This window comes from Marmota flaviventris, chromosome 10, assembly GCF_047511675.1.
Source record: "Marmota flaviventris isolate mMarFla1 chromosome 10, mMarFla1.hap1, whole genome shotgun sequence".
In the NCBI taxonomy this organism is placed as follows: Eukaryota; Metazoa; Chordata; class Mammalia; order Rodentia; family Sciuridae; genus Marmota; species Marmota flaviventris.
In genome coordinates, this window is record NC_092507.1 from 113,542,807 (window position 1) to 113,557,234 (window position 14,428).

Below are 14,428 nucleotides of genomic sequence, written 5' to 3' on the forward strand. Positions count from 1 at the left end.
CTAATGCATGCTAGACATGTACTCTCCATACCCAGCCCCACTGGGCTTTTCCATTTTTTTATGGGAGACTTTTAATTATGGATTCAATATCATTACTTCTTATTGTTCTGTTCATGTTTCTTGTTTCTTCATGACTTAATATTGATGGGGCCTATGTTTCTTAAGAATTTTTCCATTTTTTTCTAGATTATCCAATTTGTTGACAACTTGTTCATAAAAATCTCTTAAGAATTCTTTGTATTTCTGTGGTGTCAATTATAATCTCTTCTTTTTCATCTCTGCTTTCATTTACTTGAGTTTTTTCCTCTCTTTTTCTTAGTCTAGAAAACGGTTTGCTAGTTTCTTTATCTTAAAATTAACTTTGTTTCACTAACTGGACTAAGAACAGTTGCTTCTACTCCTTTTTCAATTTCTCTGTTAGAATATTTACATGTTTTTTTATGTTTTCTTCAAGTTTCTTTAAAACAGCTGTTATAAGTTGTCCATCTGATCATTCTCCCATACTGATTGCCACCTGTCAGTTTCTGACATCTTATTTTGAGTATTAGGGGAGGTCATCATTTTCTGAAAGCCTTTATGCTTATCGGCATATGACATTATCTGGGCATTGTCTGGGCATTATCTGAGCATTAGGTATTTATTCTGGTCTTCCCAATCTGGTTGTTTGTGCCTGTCTTTTCAGAAATTCTAAGTAGGCTGCTTATTTTCTTTGCGCCTGCAGTCACTTCTACTATTCCAATACTGGATGACATGCAGGTCCAGGTTTGCTGGGAGTCTGCTGTTGGTAAATTGTCACAGTTTCAGTAATAATGGGTGTCCAGGCCTAGTGTATCCCAAATGCACTGCTGGTGTGCTGTTCAGAACAGACCAGGGGAGTATTTAGAGAGAGTGGTTATCCTACAATCCTCTCCTGGGCCTAGGGTAGGCCCAAGGACACATCCACAGTTGCCCACCTGTGGTCAGGTCCTGAAGAATTTTTCCTGGCTCTGGACAGAATTACCATGGATGGACCAGCACTAGTTTCCTATGGCATGCCTGTGACCACTGATGCCATCAAGTTGTGTCACACCTAGTGCTCATAGCCCACCAAGATCAGAACACTGTGGTAGCTTACATTGCTGGGGGCTACCTATTGCTGAGTTAGACTCATGGCTGCCATTAGGCCCAGCTGATGCTAGCTGGAATAGAAGCCAATAGACTGGGGCCACATGTCTTCACCAGCACTAGAGCTATTCTAGAGGCTTCATCTACAGGTAAACGTGTGGGTGGGGTCTTTGAGGATCTGCCCAATGGGCTTCACCAGCCCCCCACTAAGTTCCAGGGCAAAGTTCTCTGCTTACCACCCTGTCCGGCCTCAGTCACTGGTCACTGGTCACCTCCAGTTTATAATGACCACGTGTCCCCCTGTGTTTTAACTACTTGTGAAATTAAGTAGTTAAAACATGTAAATGTTTGAAATCTGCCTGTCACATGGTAAGTACTTGAGAGATCCTAACTATGGTTATTAGTTTGTGGGTTCCTTCAGACTAGAGGACAGAGCTGCCCAAGATTTGGTGAAGGCAGTTCCTTGACCACCTAGACTGATGATAACCTTTAACATGCTTGAGTGTCACAGCCTCAAAGTTCTGCACGGCCTCAGGGTTGCATCAAGGCCCAGGCCACAGCTGGTGGTGATGTAGGTGGTGATGTAGGATCCTGTCCCACTGGTGCATGGGTCTGCACCTGATGCTGGGACTGGCTAAACTCTCCATCTGTGAGCTCTGGCCTGCATTTGGGGCATTCACTTTCTACTGGATGCTGCTCTTACTGCTGCAGATCTGGTACTGAACTCCAAGACCAAGTCCCATGCTAGATTTGTGCCCTGTTCCCAGCAGGTGGAGTCTTGCTTCCCACACTGCCTCCTAAGGTTGGAATAGGTATGCAGGTGCCTACTCAATTGGTGGGTATTGGCCTGGTGGTAGGGGTCTTGGGATTCTGTCCAGCAGTAGTTTTCAAGTGTAAGGCATGACCTAAACTTGCTCACAATCTCAAGCAGGTGGAGTCTCTCTCCACACTGGACTGCTTGGAATTGGGGAAGGGGTGACATGGGCTTCTCATTCTTTTCTGCCTTTTTCAATACTTCTTTCATTTCATCATAAGCAGGACTATGTTCTCTCACCTCATTTCCTGAGCTCTTGTGAAGGTAGTTTGGTGGAAGAATAGCTCTTCAACTTGCTATGCCCCGTGGGGAGATGATCACTCGAGGATCTTATTTAAGTACCATCTTGCTTTGCCTCCCTTGGCCTCATTTTAACAGAGCCATTTGTGTAACTATCCCCAGATCCTGTTTTCTACTTTAAATTCTCCCTGACTCTCTCCAATCCAGGCCGACTGACTCTCGTATTTCCTTCATGCAATGGGCTGTGCCACGTAGCTTCCCTGCCAAAAAATGGCCATAGGAATTTGTGCTTTTCTTCACCGACAGTACTCAGCTTCTGTGGTATACTTGGGAAGTATAATTTTATTTTTGTTTTTCTAATTGTTCTAATTTTAGGGAGTGATCTTTGTGGATAGTTTCTGGTCAAAGATTGGTAAATGTCAATGAGTAAAGCCCACAAACCAACGTGCCAGGTGCTGTAAGAGAGGATGATGAATTCAACTCTATAAGAGGACAGAAGAGGAGCAGCTTGGAGGGTTTGTCTCACTAGGTCTGGCCATTGTCATCACTAGTGGTTGCTTCAAAGCTTCTGGAAGGCAGTCCCATCAGACACGGTGTTTATAGCATCTTGGTTAAAAACTCATCCCCTAAGACAAAGCAGCTGGATTTCGAGCTCATCATTCTCACTGTGTTACTTGAGTGCTTTCTAACTTAGTTTTCTCACCCATAAAATAAGGATAAGACCTTCACAGGGGTTCCTGTGAAATTAAGTAGTTAAAACATGTAAATGTTTGAAATCTGCCTGTCACATGGTAAGTACTTGAGAGATCCTAACTATGGTTATTGGTTTGTGGGTTCCTTCAGACTAGAGGACAGAGCTTGGGAAGAAGGACAGGCAGATAAAGGAAGTATATTTTCAGATTCTCTTTGACTCCAGACTCCTCACACATGATTCCATCCTCTTAGCTTAAGGGAGATTGCCTCCAACTGCCCACATTGCTCAGGCCTCACACTCTTTCTGTCACTGTCAGCCTGGTTTTTCTCTCCTAGGATCCCCAGATTCTACTTACGATGTGGTTGGTCTCTCAGGAAGGCCCCTCCCTCTACGGCCTTCTAACACACAGATGGAGATATCTTCTGTTCAATGGAAGATGCAGCTACTCTCATGTCCAGAAACTTATGTGATACTGACTTGGAGGAATAATTCCACTCCGACGTATGAAGATTTAGCTCTTAAACATTTCAACAATACACTTGATTTTAACTTTGAGAACTTAACCCTTCTCATCAAGGCCGCTAAGCCACAGGACAGTGGTCATTATAAACTGGAGGTGACCAATGAGTCTGGAAAGGTGAACGTGGTCCACTTCAAGGTTTTCGTATTTGGTGAGTCTCCAGGATTCCTCACCCGGTCCCCTCGATTCCTGTAGGACATGTATTTCCAGCACCTTTCTGATCAGAATCTCTGCTTCCAGATCATGTTGAGCAGCCTCTCCTGCAGGAACAGTGGAAGGCCCTGGAAGAAAGGAAATGCCAAGTGGTGCTGTCCTGCTTGGTCTCCAGGGACAGCAATGTGACCTACACTTGGTACAGAGACAATGAATTGATCTCGACCTCTGGGAACTTTACATATCTGGAGGTGTCGGTTGATCCCAATGACCAGAACACATATACCTGCAATGTTAGCAACCCTGTCAGTTGGGCAAGCCAAACCCTCAACCTCACCCAGGGATGTCTACGTGTCCCCCTGAGTAAGTGGAGCACTTTAGGCTATGACACAGGCTTAAGGTGTTGGACCCCATGACCAGGCTCACATGCAAGGGAGACTTGGATATGCCATTCCTGGGCTTCCTCCCCCAGTGTCATTTAGCCCTCCCTCAGCAAGGGCCTGGCCTCTAGGCACATGGTCTCTATAACCCAGGCCTATCTTAGTCTGGGAAGATTTTAACTCCATATCCTTCTGGAGATGCAAGTTTTCCCTACACACAGGGAATGCATGGTTGTTTGGTGAGTCTTGCAATGGCTCCTGACCATTATCTTCTTCCTCTGAAAGATATATGGAGACCTGCTCTGTCCTCTTGAGTGGTGGCTCACCATGCAGCTCTCCAGGAGGTAATAACACTGTCCAATAGTGCCTTGGGTCAGGAGAATCACACGATGCCTGGGGGAGATCTGGGTTTATTGCTTATGCTGAGAATCACCTGAGTTTACATCGGTTTTTATTAGATAAACAAAGACTTAATGTGCCAGTCAGCATTGGTGTGATGGGAAAAAACCCAAACCCAAACCCAAACCATGCAGTCTCTGTTCTTAAAAACCTTCAACAAAATTGGGGCAACAAAACCAAGTACTTATGGGCAAAATAGAAACAAACAAGATGGAGGCACTATGTAGTGAGAAGGACACTGGTTTTTGCACTTTACATGAACGAACTCTGTGATCTCAGGCAGATTCATTAGCCTCTGTGAGTTTCAATTGTTCTCTAGGGTAAAATGTGGGTAACAATAACGGGTGCCTCACAGGATTGCTGTTATGATTTAGTGAGATAATGTTGTGGAAAGCTAGTCAGTTGGCCCTGAAACACTTAATTCCTCTCCCTTCTCATGTTGGCTGGATTATATATCAGGCAACACATGCAACACAAATGTTCAATGTTGAAGTTCAGGTGAGGAAGAGCAGTGGAGGCAGGAATAGCAGGAAGGTGAAATGGAAGACTTGCCTGGTGCATAGTAGGTGTGCAATAAATATTTGTTGAATTATAAACAATGAATAGATACAATATTTGCTGTGCCAGATGCTTTCCATATATCAGATTGTGTGATGATCCCCTATAGGTGGATAGCTTTAGCTCCTTTTAATGCGTGAGAAAATTTGAAGCTCAGAGGGTTAAATCCGTAACACTGAGCCTACAGAATTACAATTTGGACAAGACCTGTCAGAAATTAATGTCCAAACTCTTGGCATCACTTATGGGAAGTTACCCAATTGAGCAGAGAGACAACCTTGGTGCAGGATTCATAGGGCAGGAGGAGACCAGCCACACTGGGGAGGAGAGTGGGTTTTGAAAGAAGCTGCTGCAGCTGGCAGGTGGGAAGCAAGAGGTGGAGTGAGTTCAGTCCTTGCACCTTTTTAAATTTTTTTTTTTTTTTAATTTATCAGGATCCAGAATTCTGCCCTTTATGGTGATTGTCATTATTCTGGCCATACTGTTTATTGTCACTTTCACTTGCTTCTGTGTGAGGAAGAGAAAGAGAAAGCAGTCACGTAAGTGGATGGTCCTTGAGGGGTGCTGTGGCCCGATACATCAGATTCAGTGGCTGGGTCCTGTGTTCAGTGGGATGTGCCTGGATGCATAGTATCCCTTCCCTCCGGGAGTGTCGGGATGCGTGTACGTGGTTGAGAGAGGGCAACCAGTGGCAGCAAGGCTTCTTTCTGTGTTGGCTGCCAGATGTTTGCATCTGATCCTCAATGTGCAGACTTATCTGCAGGTTGCCTGGTTTGATTGGGGTCTGCCCATCTTGATAGAGAAGGTATGTCAGGGATGGGCACATCACATGCTCTTTAGGTATTGTGGGAAGAGCACTAATCCGCCTCTTTTCTAGAGCCGTTCTTAAGGTCTGGGCCATCTTGGGGAGAGGTAGGACCATCAAAAGTGGGAGCTGGACAGGAAGCCCTCTGGACGTTTCTGAAGCTCTGTTCCTTGCTTACCTCTTTCCACAGAGACCAGCCCAGAGACACTTCTGACAATTTATGAAGATGTCAAAAACCCACAGATGAGGAGGAATGAAGTATGGCATTCTATGGGTTGGGGTCTCTCTCCGTTGGTCTGGAAGTTGCTTTTTGGAGAATGGCCATTCAGAGCAGGGGGACAAAGAGAAATGGACATTGATCCTTTCAAAGTTATCCTCAGCCCTCCCCCATTTCTTTTCTCCATCAGTTTCTTAGTTCTGGCCAGACAGGAAATGAGGGAAAACAAAGGAAGCAGAGAAAATGAAAGGGAGGCAGACATGACATGCGCGATGCGAAGGGATGAAGCACAAGAAAATCCAGAGGGCAGAGGCTGCTTCTTCCTCCCCAGACAGCACCACGGTGTTCTCATTGCTGCTCAGCCTCTCCAGATGGGCTGAGTGCCAAGAGGAGGGAAACCTTCCTGTATTTATTGTTTCTAACTGTTGCAGGGACAAATGAGGCAAGGCACCGAAGACAGCAGGAAACAGTTTTATTTGGCTGCAGCCAGGTTCAGAGGGCACAGCTTTTGCTATAATCAATCAATCCCCTGAACCCCGAGTTCAGGGAGTTTCAGAGTTTTATACCCAGCATGTAAGGGGAGGGGCTCAGAAGTTCACAGTCTGCAGAAGTTCACATAAAAGCAGCTTTTTCTTTCACTGTTCTGGGCAAGTTAACCCTTCAAGGACAGCACCTGAGAAGGGGAGAGCTTCTTCTCCCCTTTCTTTCCTCCCCCTGCCAGCTGTTACCATGGAGCCTAGTTGTAACTTATCTTAAAAATGTAGACATCTCTGTGAAGCCCAGCTCAAGGCCAGAGGCCTTGTTTGCACATTTCTTCAAAGTACTATACTGGATATGTTTGTGAAAAACTAGTAAGGGGGTGTCCAGCACCTGGAGTGCTGGTATCTTCTCGGCCAGTGGCCAAGTGAACAGGGTGACACGAAAATAGGAAGTTTATCTACAATGGACTCTTTTTCTGACAGTCCTAAAATCAGCCATGGTGAAGAGGGCTTTTCTGTGGAGAAAGGGGGTGCCACTTCATGACCACAAATTCTGTTTCTCTAGCAGTTAAGAGCTTATTTGGGTGGGTCTTTTCACTGTCACCCTGGTCTGGGGAGTGTGACCAGCCAAAGCATAACAGTTCTGTAACTGGCTCATTGATCTATGTTCTCAGCCTTTTGGAAAAGAAGAGGCCTGAGTTTGGCTGAGGTGCTGGAGAGAGTCATCAGCTTGATTTTAAACTGATGAGCCCTGGGTGTCTCCCCCAGGAACCTCTCTCACCAGCTCTCAGCAGGGCGGTGGCCACCTCTTCCTGTCATCCAGGGATGTAAAAGAGGAAGCTGCAGGGGGGTTGAAGATGCCCCCAGTACCACAGGCAGGATGTGGTGACAAGCCCGGGGAAAGGCTCTGATGGATCAGGCAGTGCCTGCTGAACTGGTGGGTAGCAGGTGGGAGTGGGGAGGAAGGCCCCATTTCCCACTGCCAATTTTGGTGCTTGGCTAGAGGAGGCAACAATGAGGAATCCCTCCACTCTCCACACAGACGAGGCCTCGTGAGGCAGCCTCCCTCAGGTCTATTTCCTCAGTGGGAATGAGGGCAGCTCCCCTCGCCTGTTTCTTTGCCCTCAAAATGGAATATTGGGGTGTGAAAATTAAAGAGGAGATAGTTTGACTACTTCCAGATTTAGGTACGAATTCCTAAGGGCACATGCATCTAGCTTTAGCCATTTATCTCCTACCTCCCTGCTCTCCCCAAATGAAGATGACTTTAGAGAAATAAGAAAAACAGGAGGAAATAACCATTTAGAGTAAAAGAAATCTGTTGGAGACTCAGGCTTGTTACACTGCTTTTGACTCAGGTTCCTCTCTGCCCAGCCTCAGCCTTCTGTGGGGTCTATTCCTGTCTCCAGACCCCAGCTTGAAGGCCTAAATCCCAAGTTTCATGTGGTCTCACTTTGGAGACCATCCACAGGAGAGAAAAAAAAACAAACAACTCCTGTTTCTTGACACCTGCCCATGACTCTCTGGCCTCCAAAGATGGCTTGACATTTCTCTTCCTCTTAGCTTTTTGTTTCTGGGGAGTTCAGCTTCCATCTTGTCTGATGAACGCTGCTGACCTTCTTTGGCTCCCCAGCAGAGCTCCATCTGGAAATATGTGCTCAGGGATGTGCAGCGTGAAATATCTCCACTCCTAATCTGTTGTGGGACAGGCCTGAGGGAGGGAAACCGGAAGGGCTGTGTTCCCCCTGCCTTTAGCCTTGGGTCTAGGGCTCCACCCAGCATCACAGCTGCCAAGAGGACTGGCTTGAGGCCAAGGGAAAGCTGGTTATGAAACATAGATTGGGGGGTGGGGGGGGGCTTAAAATGCTGAGTCTTTAAAATGCTTAAACCTTCTGAATTTCAGTGCCCTGAGGTACGGCTGGGATCGTAGCTCTGCCTGGAGTTCTGCCCATTATCAGTGGTTATGTGGAAAATTTAGTCCTCAAGTCAGCCAAGGCAAGGAGGGGTTTCTAAGTTATCAAAGCAAAGGAAGGGACAGGGGTGCCCAATGGACAGGATTGCTTGAATCCAGTCACACAATTAGTGTCAAGAGCCATTAGTTGCTCTTGACACTAATTGCTCCATTGTGACCTCCTGTAACTCCTCCTGCCTCTCCCCCTCCTGGGGTGTTCAATGATGAGGCTTTTCCCAGTCCTGCTACCTTCTTCCCAGGCTTCTTTTTTCTATCTTTCCCTGTTTAATCGAAACCTGGACAGACCCCGCTGTCTACCCATGTCACCTCATGTTCCTTTATTGTTTCTTCTACAGCAGCAGGAAGTCCTTGAAGAAGGAATCACCATTTACTCTGTGATCCAGTCCCAGGTACCACTCTGGTTTCTCTAATACTTTTCATTCCCATCTATGCGGCTCCCTAATGCCCCGTCCCCAATTTACACCCCTCAATGGCAGGATCTGGGTGTTCCTGGGGTCCAGAGCCTAGCTTGGCTTCAGGTGCATTGACAAGTTGAAAAGATCAGTATATTCTGGTGTCATTTTCCATATTTTTATGAGTCCATGATAATTATTCACAATAGTGGAATCTGTTGATATATTTGTATATGCACATGATATAACAATAAAATCTGGCCAGTACTTTCCCCATTATTTCCCCCTTTCCTCTCCTCCTTTCTCCCTGGTCCCTTCTTCTTCTCTATTGATCTCCCATCTCTTTTCATAAGACTTCCACCTATGCCACATCTTTCTTTTCCTCTCAAACTTCCATATGTTTGAGAAAAATACAACCCTTAATTTTCTGAGTCTGGCTTATTTTGCTTAACATAATGCTCTCAAGTTCCATCCATTTTCCTGCAAATGACATAATTTCATTCTTCTCTGATTAAAACTCCATTGTGTGTACATGTCACATTTTCTTTATCCATTCATACATTGACGGACACCAAGGTTGGTTCCATTGCATTCAGTTGATGTAAGATAGAGTCTTGCAGCCCTTAGTGCAGGAATTAACTGTTGACACTTACTTAGGTCTTTGAAGGCTCTCGGTCTAATTCACCTAAATTCCTAGTTTAGGGTATTTGGTATTGTGGATTGTGCTCCTATAAACGTGAGTTTGCATTATTGCTATAGTATACTGACTTTAATATTTTCTTTAGGATAAATACCGAGGAGTGATATAGCTGGATCATATGGTGTTTTCATTCCTAATCTTTTGAGGAACCTCTGGAGTATCTTAACAGAGCTGGAAAGCCCAATGCAGACATTCTCCCTTTTCCCACACTTGGCAGAAGGTCTAGCCCAGATTGTCTGTAGGAGAAGGAACCTTGTTAGGGAACTCAATTTTTCCCTCTTTCTATTGACTCCAATCTGCTGCAGTCTGGCTGGGCACAAAATAACTGAGCCACCACAAAAGCCTTGTAGATTCAAACAGCAACTCTTTATTTCTGAACTCTCACCGGCACTCTACACGCACGTTCTGGGAAAATACACTCCCTTCACCAGGCTCTGCGTACCAATACTCTCAGAACCCTGGGAGAACTCCACAGGAACTCCAAAGGAGCGGGCGCCTGAGGCAGCAGGATATGCCCTAAACCTGGAGCCGCCCTATTCCCAGCAGGATCCACCCTAAACCTGGAGCCACCCTAGTCCCTGAGCAGGGTCACCTTTCAACCCAAAATGCCATGCATCATTCCTACTTGGCTATGGCTCTCAGCATCCCCCCCCCTTCTGTTTAATTAAACAACAAGCAATGTGGCTTAGGGACCGTGCCTGTTAGGTGGTCCAATTCAACGTATGGTCCTTACCTGTCATTGGATGAGCTGACCTCTAGGCGTCAGCCTCCTGTCTTAGGTTGGTACCACTGCAATTGGATCATACCCATCACTGACTACTGGTCCAGCACATAGCCATACTTGTGGATAGGCCTATGCACCAGTGTGGGGGGGGATGAGGTTCTTTGCCACACCTCTGTTGGCCCCTAAATTTGGCCTTGATGACAGTGGGGGGGGGGTGAGGTTCTTTGCCTCACCTCTGTTGGCCCCCAAATTTTAGACCATCACTAGCAGAAGGGAGGAGGATACAGAAATGCCACGACACCAAGCCAATTGACGGCTCCTTTGGAAAAATTGTATCACCGATGACAGCATCAGCAAAGATACGCCAGCACTACCACAATTCGCTGCACCAACAGATAGATAGTTCACAATGCATACAAGTGATACATAGTCCAGGCACGTTCTGCAAGCAATTCAAAGCAGAGGAATCTATAAGTATGTCCATTTCCTCCCAAAGTAAATCAACTCCTTGATTGAGCATTACTTGTTGAGTTATTATTCATTGATACATCAGTTTATACAGTTTATTGTAATAGCTATCATAGAAGCTGTAGTTTGGTTTTATCTTTGTCTTCACTGGCACTGGGATGAAGATAGGAATTCTGGCAATGATGCTAAAAAGAAATTATGTAACATTCCAACAGGTACTAAGAAAACAATTTTCTGAACAATTTACATTATCCTGAACAGAATTATTAAATATAATGAAAAGGAAAGGTGAAAGTAAACAAACAGATCTGTTAACCTCCTTATTTGTATACATATTAAAACAATCCTCAACAGCTGTTTACCCAATTTAAATTAAACCATTAAAATCACGTGAATAAAAAAAAAATTCGGATCCATTTTTTCATGAGCGCTCCTCATACATGATATATGGACATACGCACACACAGACATACAACACAAAACACAAGTGTGCACACAAATGTACAACACATAAGACAATAGTAAAACACAAGTGTGCACACAAACGTACAACACATAAGACAATAGTAAAGGCCTTGTAAAGGCCTTGTAGCTTTACACAGGTGAAATCTCCATTGCAATGTTTAAAAACTCCACAGTCAAGAAATAAAACTGATCAGAAGAACATTAACCTAGGTCTGTATGAGCTCAAAAAATAAAATAAAACTTTATGATGTGGGAAAAGGCAATAATAAAATAGATATTGAAAAAAGCATCCTGGTTAATCACTGTCGCAGATGTAAGAATAGCCAAGCTGGAGCTCTGGATATCAGCTGTTATGGATTTGAGTCAAATCATCTTCTTTTTGGTCTGTAGAAATTGCTTTAATTAATCTCTCTGGAATCCAAATCGGCTGCTGTTCTCCCTGTGGACACACACAAACAGAACCCCGACTCCAGACAATCACTGGGTCAGGACCTTTCCATTGTCCTGTTAGAATATCCTTCCAAAGTACCTTAGGCTTATGTACATTTTTTTGGATACATATGCCTTTCCGCAGCACTAAGTCCTGATGAATCCAAATTTAAAAAGTTTAGAGTAAAAAGGGTTATTTTAAGTTTATCTTTGGGGGATATATACCCTTTCCCAATTCCTTCTTTTTGTTTTAATAAGTACATTTTAATAGTTTGATGAGCTCTTTTAACTATGCCTTATCCCTGTGGATTGTATGGGATTCCTGTTAAGTAAAACATTAACTGATTTTAAACATTTTTCCATTCACCAATTTATGAAAACACACATAAAGTTTAAATATACTACCTTATGGAACTTAATAAGTAAAGAGTACTTGATTTTATATTTAGTGATTGATGTTTCAGCACTTTAGCTTTGTAAATTAATCAGATGTCTGTAAAAACCAAGATCTTAGACAAGTGTAGTAAACAGAACCAGCCATCTCTTTCTTGTTGAAGAAAAATCCTCTTGTTTCTATCTTCTAGTTTTCTTCTAAGGTTTGTATATTTACCCTTAGTTGCTTTTTTTCCTCCTAGTTTTTTTTTCTTCCTATTTTGTGGGTTTAAAATTCTTGTCTTCCTACATCTTTTTTATCTTCCTACATCTTCTCTATCTTTTTTTAACCTTTCTGTACTTTTATCTTTAAAGTTTTCCACTTTAAAATTTTAATCTTCTTTATCCAAATTGCTTTTATCCTATTATCTTTCCATTTTCATGGTTTTTTTTTAAGTAATGCTTTTAAGATTAACTAGGCTTCGAATGACGCAATCTTTCCTCCGTCATGAAGGCATCTTAACCACCTTCAATTTAACCTTTTAAAGCCTTTTGCAACTTACTTAGACATTTTACAACTTTTTACTTTACCACACAAAGATTATCTCATCTAGAAACATTTCTTTATTTAATCTTCCATATTAAAATATATTTCCACATCTTGAATAGCTTTTACTGAAACTTCTTATACTCTTTGTATATAAATTACACCTGATAGAATCTGAACTCTTAGTAACCTTGTTTCAGCAAAGACACAGACACAAAGCAATATTAAACATTTTTCCATTCACCAATTTATGAAAACACACATAATGTTTAAATATATTACCTTATGGAACTTAATAAGTAAAGAGTACTTCATTTTATATTAGTGGTTGATGTTTCAACACTTTATCTTTGTAAATTAATCAGATGTCTATAAAAACCAAGATCTTAGACAAGTGTAGTAAACAGAACTAGCCATCTCTTTCTTGTTGAAGAAAAATTATTCTACAGGATACCATGATGGTCCCATTGTGATATATTCAACAACTTCTCTTTAAAAAGCCATGGGCTACATTTTTGTATTGTATCAACATATGCCCTAATTGTTCTTGGTCTTACTGGGGTGCCTCCTTCCTCTAACAATTTCTGTTCCTTAGGGGCGAACAACTTTAAACTTTGAGTCAACCATTTTCCCCAGTTTGCCTGAGAAAGTTCTAGGGACAGGCAACTTGAAATAAAAACAAAATAAATCAAAACAAGAACATATTGTTTTTTGAAATGGTCACCCATTCTTTCACTCTTCCTCAGGGGCGAGCAATTTCACTTACCTCCAAGCTTCAGGCGTTCCCCGTATGGGCCGCCAAATGCCGCAGTCTGGCTGGGCACAAAATAACCGAGCCACCACAAAAGCCTTGTAGATTCAAACAGCAACTCTTTATTCCCGAACTCTCACCGGCACTCTACACGCACGTTCTGGGAAAACATACACTCCCTCCTCCAGGCTCTGCGTACCAATACTCTCAGAACCCCGCGAGAACTCCACGGGAACTCCAAAGGAGCAGGCACCTGAGGCAGCAGGATACGCCCTAATCCTGGAGCCGCCCTATTCCCAGCAGGATCCACCCTAAACCTGGAGCCACCCTAATCCCTGAGCAGGGTCACCTTTCAACCCAAAATGCCATGCGTCATTCCTACTTGGCTATGGCTCTCAGCACCAATCATTGGGGCTCTCATACAATTTATCCTCATTACCCCTAATACCTGTTTTCAGGAAATACTAGATCTGTTTTGGTCTCTTTAGTCTTATTTAGACTTAACAGTACATCCATTTTCTTAATAAATCTCCCACAACAGCCTCATGAAATAGTCTTAATGCTTTAGATATAGTCTGAACCCCGCATCACAGATAAGCAAACAGGATAATATGCTCAAGGCCACATAGCTCGGTAGCGGCAGAACCAAACCAAATGGGTTTTTGAATCTCCATTCCATCTCCTTCTACCTCACCTTTAATAGCCTGGGGTTATAGAAATTTACTCATGGACAGGAGACACATCCAATATTGATCAGCAAATTATTGATAACCCAGGCTGGGAGAGATCTCCCAAGGAAAATGCTGCTTCCTTGTGGCCAATGATGAAAAGTTTCTGATAAAATGACTCTTTTCTTAAAAAAGTATTTTTACTTTTTAAATTTTATTTTATAGGTTCTTATTAGTTATACATGACAGTAAAATCCATTTTGATAAAATTATACAAGCCTAGGTGCAACCATATCTTAGGCTTGGTGGCTGAGCTGTGGGGCACAGAAAATCCATTGCAAGAATGATTGATATCTGCAGTTTTCTGGCTTTATTCACATTGAAATTCAAGGAGAGGGATTGGATAAAATTCAAGGAAGAGCTCCTCTCAGCTTAGGGTGTTGGGTGAGGATGAGATCGCTCCTCTGGAGTACCTTAAAAGGAGGATAGTTACCTGTCCTGGAGGACTCTAGTTTCAGGTCCAGAGAAAGAAGATATATTGCCAACAGGAGGTGTTGACTCCTTGAGAAAAAAGCCC

At 43.3% G+C, this 14,428-nt stretch overlaps 1 protein-coding gene across 3 annotated transcripts in view; it reads left to right on the forward strand.

The window, feature by feature from the left end:
* Cd244 (CD244 molecule) overlaps positions 1 to 14,428 on the forward strand; it is a 30,804-nt gene that overhangs the window by 11,624 nt on the left and 4,752 nt on the right. The window contains exons 2-7 of one of the 3 annotated variants that reach the window (XM_027950825.3): positions 3,188 to 3,523; positions 3,613 to 3,888; positions 5,297 to 5,401; positions 5,858 to 5,925; positions 8,671 to 8,724; positions 9,513 to 10,668. In XM_027950825.3, the coding sequence (XP_027806626.2) occupies positions 3,188 to 3,523; positions 3,613 to 3,888; positions 5,297 to 5,401; positions 5,858 to 5,925; positions 8,671 to 8,724; positions 9,513 to 9,536 (863 nt within the window). In that variant the 3' untranslated portion in view covers positions 9,537 to 10,668. Of the gene's footprint in view, positions 1 to 3,168; positions 3,524 to 3,612; positions 3,889 to 5,296; positions 5,402 to 5,857; positions 5,926 to 8,670; positions 8,725 to 9,512; positions 10,669 to 14,428 lie in introns of those variants that run through there. The other 2 variants (XM_027950824.3, XM_071618254.1) reach the window with 2 other exon arrangements.